This window comes from Malurus melanocephalus, unplaced genomic scaffold (genome assembly GCF_030028575.1).
Source record: "Malurus melanocephalus ecotype Western Australia unplaced genomic scaffold, MMel_1.1 scaffold_2440, whole genome shotgun sequence".
Classification (NCBI taxonomy): Eukaryota; Metazoa; Chordata; class Aves; order Passeriformes; family Maluridae; genus Malurus; species Malurus melanocephalus.
Window position 1 is genome coordinate 1 of NW_026625672.1, and position 7,224 is coordinate 7,224.

General features: G+C 69.2%; 1 protein-coding gene across 1 annotated transcript; it reads left to right on the forward strand.

Moving 5' to 3' along the window:
* The first annotated feature begins 1,125 nt into the window (after positions 1–1,125).
* Positions 1,126–6,829, forward strand: USP21 (ubiquitin specific peptidase 21). The gene is made up of 14 exons (XM_057388752.1): positions 1,126–1,203; positions 2,234–2,289; positions 2,370–3,115; positions 4,325–4,384; positions 4,813–4,936; positions 5,014–5,125; positions 5,208–5,345; positions 5,431–5,495; positions 5,583–5,686; positions 5,809–5,895; positions 5,981–6,059; positions 6,167–6,274; positions 6,372–6,486; positions 6,576–6,829. The coding sequence occupies exons 3-14, from the start codon at positions 2,378–2,380 to the stop codon at positions 6,664–6,666; spliced, it is 1,821 nt and encodes a 606-aa protein (XP_057244735.1). The 5' UTR covers positions 1,126–1,203; positions 2,234–2,289; positions 2,370–2,377; the 3' UTR covers positions 6,667–6,829.
* The last annotated feature ends 395 nt before the right edge of the window (positions 6,830–7,224 follow it).

Genomic DNA, 7,224 nt, shown 5'->3' on the forward strand with positions numbered 1-7,224 from the left:
GTCCTAAAGGGAGTCCTGGGGAGGCTTTGAGGAATTTTGGGTGTCCTAAAGGGGGTCCCGCTGATGGTTTTGGGGCTTGGAGGGGTCCTGGGGTGGATCTCACTTTTGGGGGGCTCCTGAGCGGAGTCTCGATGTTGGGGTGGGGTCTGGGTGGGCTCGGGGGGGTCTGACGGGTCCCTCTCCCACACAGAGGGGGGAAGATCTGCCTCAGTGACCACTTCAAGCCCCTGTGGGCCAGGAATGTCCCCAAATTCGGGCTGGCGCATCTGATGGCCCTGGGGGTGAGTGGGAATCACCAAGGGGGTGACATTGTGGGGGGGTGTCACCTAGGGGGGGTGACACTGATGGAGGAGTGTCATCTGTGAAGGGGGGACACGATGACACCGTGGAGGGGTGGGAAGGTCACCCATGGGGACGTTGTGACAGTGGGGGGTGTCACCCATACAGTGGGTGTGACACCGGGGCGGGAGGCGGGGAATTGTCACCTTTTGGGGGGTCATGTGACACAGAGGGGGGGGAATTGTCACTTTTTGGGGGGTGATGTGACACTGAGTGGGGTCTGTGACTCCATGGGGGGTGTGGAGCGACACCAGGGGAGGGTTGGGGTGATACCGGGGGGGTTGTCACGCATTGGGGGGGGTGACACTGGGGCGGCTGTCACCCATGGGGGGAGTGGCACAGAGGGAGGGTGACACATTATGAAAATGTCCCTCATGGCAGTATCCCCTGTCCCCACAGCTGGGTCCCTGGCTGGCAGTGGAGATCCCAGATCTCATCGCCAAAGGCCTCATCCAGCACAAGGAAAAGTGACCAAGGCGGGGATTTTGGGGGGCCACCCCCCCCAAGGGGGGGTACCCCCACCCGTCCCATCTGCTCCCGTCCCTCCCCACCGCTTTGCTGCTGCTCCCCAATAAATATCTCAGCCCCGAATCTGTTCCGGTTTGTTATTTTGGGGGTGTCGCGGAGGGGATTTACCCCCGACACGCCCCCCCAATAATCGCGATCCTACAAACGCCCCGCGGGTCGCGGTCCCTTTAAGACGCCGCGCGGTTTCCATGGCGACGCGTGTCGCTGTGGGCGTGGCTTGATGGACGGCGCATGCGCAGAGCCGCCGGCGACGCCGCCGGGGGCGGGGCCGGGCGAGGGAGGATCAAAGATGGCGGCGGGTGCGGCGGGAGTTGTTGCCATGGCGGCCCGCGGGAGGTGCGGGGCGAACGGGGGGGGGATCGAATGAGGGGTGAGGGGCGTCCGGGGGGGTGTCAGTGAGGGCTGGGGGGCTCGGGGACAGCGGACACCCCTCCCACGGGAGCCCCGGGGCCGGGCGGGGGGTGCGGGACACAGGGCCCCGGCGGGCGGGGGGAGCCCGGGGTGATGAGGGGGGACAGGGGGGACAGCGGGAAGCCCTCACGGGGGGCTCCGGGACAGCGGGGGGACCTGCGGGAGGGGACGGGAGGGCCGCGCTGGGGCTGCGGGGAGAGGGGACAGGGGACATCCCCCGTGAGGTACCCCGGGCCGGGAGAGGGGGGCGGGGCCGCGAGGGGTGGGGGGGATCGGGGTGATGGTGGGGACCGGGGGGGATTTGAGGCGGGGGCTGCGGGGAAGGGGGGAATGCGGGAACCCCATTTTGGTGCACCCCGGGTTGGGGCGGGGGGCGCGGGGCAGGGACCGGGGCGGTGGGCGAGGGGAGCGGGATGGTGAAAGGGGGACCGGGACAGGGGATGGGGAGGGGGCTGCGCCTGGGGGTCGMGGSCCGGGGGGGTTTGGACGCTTTTCCACCGGCCTGGCCGCCCCCGCCGGGCCTTTCGCGGCCAAGGCCTCAGGGCTCCCGCCGCGCCTCCCGGGGGACAGCGGGGGTTTGTCCTCCGTCCCTCCGGTACCACCCGAGCACCGGCAGCCTCTGCCCGAGGCCTGCCCCATCCTCACCGGGGTGTCACAAGCACCGGCATCCCCGTGACCCGGCTTGGGGGGCACCCAGCTCCCGGTGGTCCAAACCCGCCGTGATTCACCGGGAACCCGGCACGGGGCTCTGACATCCCCGGGGCTCAATGAAAAGGGTTGGGGGAGTCCCCAATTGTCCCCCTGGTCCACCCGGGACCCCCTTCCCCATGGAAAAAAAAGCAGCTGCTGATGATGCCGAACATCTCCATGACCTACTGGGAGCTTGGGGAGTTCCTAAAAACCTTGGTGGTCACCCCTTATCCCCCTGGTGACCCCATGTCCCCCCACCCCGCAGGGCCCCCGCCGATGGGACGCTGTGTCCGGCCGCCGGGCTCAGGGGGCTGTGAGCAGGTRGGTGCCCCTTCCCCTTCCCTGTCCCCTCCCCCGTGCTGTGCCACCCTTGTCACCAGCCTGTCCCTGTGTCCCCGCAGGCCCCGCCATGCCCCAGGCCTCGGAGCACCGCCTGGGCCGCACCAGGGACCCCGGCGCCGTGGTGACCGCGCAGCCCCGGGCGGGCGCCCGCCTGCCCAGCGGCCACCGGGCGCTGAGCCAGGAGCGCCATGCGGCCCCCAACGGGCTGTCCCCGGCYCCCAAACTGCGCCTGCTGCCCCCCCGGCCCCCGCCCCCGCCCGACGACCCCCGCCCCAAGAAGCTGGAGCTGGAGCGGGGCCGGGCGGCCAAACGCGGGGACCCTCCCCCCCGCGGGCCGGGGGGCCGCCGGGGGCCCGTGAAGGCCGATCACGGCGTGCGGGTGCCCGGGGGAGCCCCGCAGGTGCCCGGCAGTGCCTCCTTCTCCCTGCCCAGCGCGGCCGAGCGGCGCCGGAGCAACTTGGCCCGCTCCAAATCCATCAGCATCGGGGACCTGAGCCAGGGCGGTGGCGGTGGCGGCGGTGGTGGTGGCAGCGGCGGTGTCCCCAGCCGCGCCGAGGACGTGGCGGTGGCGCTGAGCCGGCTGGTGCTGAGGGACTGCGGGCACCCGCTGGGYGCCGGCGCGCTGGCGCTCCGGAGGAGCTCCTCTCTCCGAAGGGTCGCCGTGGCCCCCGGGCCCGACGGCAAGGCCACCCCTCCGCTGCTCTCCGTGCGCCCCGAGGGCGGCCCCCGCACCCGCACGGACCCTCCGTACGGCCACGGCCCCGGCAGCCCCGCGCCCGGCCGGACCGAGGACAAGGCGGCCGCCGTAAGAGCCTCGGGCGGAGCGGCCGGGGGGTGTGGCGTGGTCCCCGGGGTGTCCCCGGTGTGTCCCCGGTGTCGGGGATGTGTTGAGACCCCCCCAGCCTCAGGGACGTGTTGAGAGCCCGGTGCTGTCCCCAGCTGTGGGGACATATTGAGACCCCCGCAGTGTCCCCGGCCTCGGGGTCAGTGACATCTCGCCGATGTGCTGGTGGTCTCACCTCTCCCCGCTCCTGTCCTGTTTTGGGGACCCCCGCAGTTCTGGGGGGGTCGGTGCTGTCCCCCACAGCTCAGCGGGGCTCAGGGGTGGCCGGTGCCGTTCCCGTGGCTCCAGAGGGTCTGGGGTGGCCGCTGCTGTCCCCCACAGCTCCAGGGTGGCCGTTGCTGTCCCCCACAGCTCCAGGATGGCCGTTGCTGTCCTCCTCAGTTCCGAGGTGACCGGGGCTGGCTGGTTCCGTTCCCCGCAGCTCCGGGTGGTCCAGGGCACCCTGTGGCACCGGGATGGCCGGGAGTGACCAGTGCCCTCCCCACGGCTCGGGGTGGCCGCTGCCCTCCCCGTTTCCGCATCCGCCTCCCCCYGGCTCCATCCCTCACCTGCCCGGCCACGTGTGGGGGGATCGTAATCCCTGAAATCCCACCGGRACACGGGGACACGGCCTTGTCCCCCATCGGGGTGTCCCCAGCGCTGCCACCGGGGATCCCCCAGCCCCGCCAAGCCCCCAAAACCCCTCGATTCGAAGTGGGGAGGGGGTTTCAGGGGTGTTTACCTCGACCCCCTCCGAGCTCCYGCTGTCCCCCGGGGCGGCTCTGGCTAATTAATCCCCCCGGGATGAGCCTCCCGCGCGGCCCAGAATAGCTGGGGGAATCGGATCAGCTAATGAGCTGAGGGGGAGGGGACACGCCGGTGGCCGGCAGCGGTGCCACCGGTGCCGCGGGGCCAGCCCGGGAGCCGGTGCCGGTGCCACCAGCCATGCCGGGGCTGCAGGGAGCCACGCTGGTGGAGCTGCCGCGCAAGCTGCACCGCTCGCTGCTCACCCGGCGGGAGCTGCAGGGCCGCGGCACCGACATCTCCGAGTCCGTGGTGCACACGGCGGTCATGGGGCTGCTGCTGGTCACCGGCGAGGTGAAGCCGCCGCCGCCGCCGCCGCCGGGGGATGGCCGGGGGGACGGGGCGGCGGGGGCGCGGCTCACGTTGTGTCACTCGCTGTCCCCGCAGACCCACCACACGCTGCTGCTGGGCTCGGGCCACRTCGGCCTCAGGAATTTAGGCAACACGGTAAGTGGCTGTGGTTACCCGGCCACTCCTGGCCCTCTGTTCTGGGGTGCGGGAGGGATTTGGGGTCCTCTGGGTCACTTTGGAGTCCCCTGGGCTCAGTGGTTGGGGGTGCCATCCTCCTGTCCTGCTGAGATGTCACATCCCCAGAGCTCCCTACAGCACGGTCCCCATGGTCCCCAGCCCTCCTGTCCCCTGTCCTGGGCTGTGGGAGAGATTTGGGGTCCCTTTGGTGTCCCCAGGTGTCACCTTAGGATCACCTCAGGGTCCCCTTGGCTGTTCCACCACGGTCCCATCCCCCTGGGRACATCACATCCSCAGGGATTGTCACATMCCCAGGGACCCCCAGCCCCWTGGGGACACCTGGGACAGTGGGGGACACCCCTTGGGGACCTTCCACATCCCAGGATGTCCCCGTGTCCCCTCCTCAGTGCTTCATGAACGCGGTGCTGCAGTGCCTGAGCAGCACCAAACCTCTGCGGGACTACTGCCTGCGCCGGGACTTCCAGCAGGAGCAGCCCCCCGGCCCCCGCGCCCCCCAGGAGCTCACCGAAGGTGGGACAGACCCCCCAAAACCCTCMCCGAGTGTTACATAACCCCTCGGGAGTGCTGACACCACCGTGTCCCCGCAGCCTTCGCCGATGTCATCGCCGCTCTCTGGCACCCCGACTCCTCCGAGGCCGTCAACCCCGGGCGCTTCAAGGCTGTGTTCCAAAAATACGTCCCYTCCTTCACGGGCTACAGGTGAGACAAACCCCCTCCCCCGCTCCCGACCTTTTGGGGACCCTCCCGGGACCCCCCCGAGCCTGTGTCCCTGTCCCCRCAGCCAGCAGGAYGCCCAGGAATTCCTCAAGTTCTTCATGGACCGGCTGCACGTGGAGATCAACAGGAAGGGCCGGCGGACCCCCAGCATCCTGTCGGACACGCGGAGACCCCCGGCCCTGGAGGACCCCGAAACGCTCAGGTGAGGGGGGGAAGGGCTGATGGGGAGGGAGGGACCCCGGTTTTGGGGACAGCTGACCCCAAAGTGTCCCCTCCCCGCCCYGCAGYGACGAYGAACGCGCCAACCAGATGTGGAAGCGCTACCTGGAGAGGGAGGACAGCAAGATTGTAGGTGAGCGCTGGGAATGGGGGTGTTCCCCCCTTTCCCGGGACCCCAAAATCTCTCGGGGTGCCCCCCTGACCCCCCTTTGCCCCCCAGATCTCTTCGTGGGGCAGCTGAAGAGCTGCCTCAAGTGCCAGGCCTGCGGCTACCGCTCCACCACCTTCGAGGTGTTCTGCGACCTCTCGCTGCCCATCCCAAAGGTAGGGGTGGGACGCAGCCTCCCGAGCCCCAAAACCACCCCAGACCCCTCCCAAGTTCCCCCCCGGATCCCCCAAACCACCCTGGACCTCTCAAATTCTCCCCTGACCCTGTGGCCCTCCAGAAAAGCTTTGCCGGGGGGAAAGTCTCGCTCCACGACTGCTTCAGCCTCTTCACCAAGGAGGAGGAGCTGGACTCAGAGAATGCCCCGGTGAGAGAATGGACCCTCCCCGGTGACCGCTCCCCGGACCCCAATTTGTCCCCCAGACCCTCCTGACTGTCCCCTGCCCCCTCAGGTGTGTGACAAGTGCCGGCAGCGGACGCGGAGCACAAAGAAGTTGACGATCCAGCGCTTCCCACGCATCCTGGTGCTCCGTATCCTTTGGGAAGTGGTGTAGAAGGGGGTCGGGAGGACCCCCGGGAGCAGCTGGGGGGGACACGGGACCACCCCTCCTTCCCCTTTTTGCCTTGACCCTCCCCAGACCTGAACCGGTTCTCCACCACGCGCTACTCCATCAAGAAATGCTCCGTCTTCGTGGACTTCCCGCTGCAGCAGCTCAACCTGCGGGAATTCGCCAGCGAGAAGGCGGGTGAGGAGAGGGTTGGGGAGCCGGGCAAGGGGGTTTAGGGTGGGTGGGGGGCTCAGGGAGAGGGTCAGCGCTCAGCCTTCCCCCTCCCCCGCTGCAGGCAGCCCCGTCTACAGCCTGTACGCGCTGTGCAACCACTCGGGCAGCGTCCACTAYGGCCACTACACGGCCTTCTGCCGCGACCCGGCCGGCTGGCGCGTCTACAACGACTCCCGGTGAGTGCCCCCCGCCCATCCCCGTGCGCCCCCCGGCCCGCCGGGCACCCCCCGAGCCCCCGGGCCAGCAGCTGAGGGTCTCCCCGCAGCGTCTCGCCCATCAGCGAGAACCAGGTGCCGTCCAGCGAGGGCTACGTGCTGTTCTACGAGCTGGAGGAGCCCCCCGGCCGCAGACCCTGAGACACCCCCGGACCCTGCCGGGGGTTGGGGAGGGGGTCACCCCCTCCTGCCCCTTCCCCGGAGCCCCCCGGAGCACCCCGGGCCCCGCGGAACGGGGGGTGCGGGGGGCAGAGGCCGCAGCCCGCGCGGCCCCGGGGGGTTTTGTGAATAAATTTATTAAAAAAAAGCCAAAAACCGCCAAGTATTTGAGGGGTGGGAAGGTGGGGCGGGTGGGGGGCGTGGCCTTGGACGAGAGGGCGGGGTTTGGTGTTAAAAGTGAGGGGAAATGGGGCGGGATTTGTGATTGACAGCCAGTGAATGGGCGTGGTTTTGGCAGGGCGGGAGTTTGCCTCTAAAGGGGCGTGGTTTAAAGTATGGGCGTGGTTTATCGGAGAACGAGTCCGTGGGCACGGACAGCGCAAGGGGTGGGGCTTGTCGCCATGGCGGGCTCTTGCTCGCCTGTCAATCATTGCGCCGCGCCTTCCTATTGGTTAGTCTCTATCTAAGCCCCGCCTCTTCCCCTCATAACCGGCGGGAAGGGGCGTGGCCAGCGCGGCGGTCTCGGGACAGGTGCGGGAA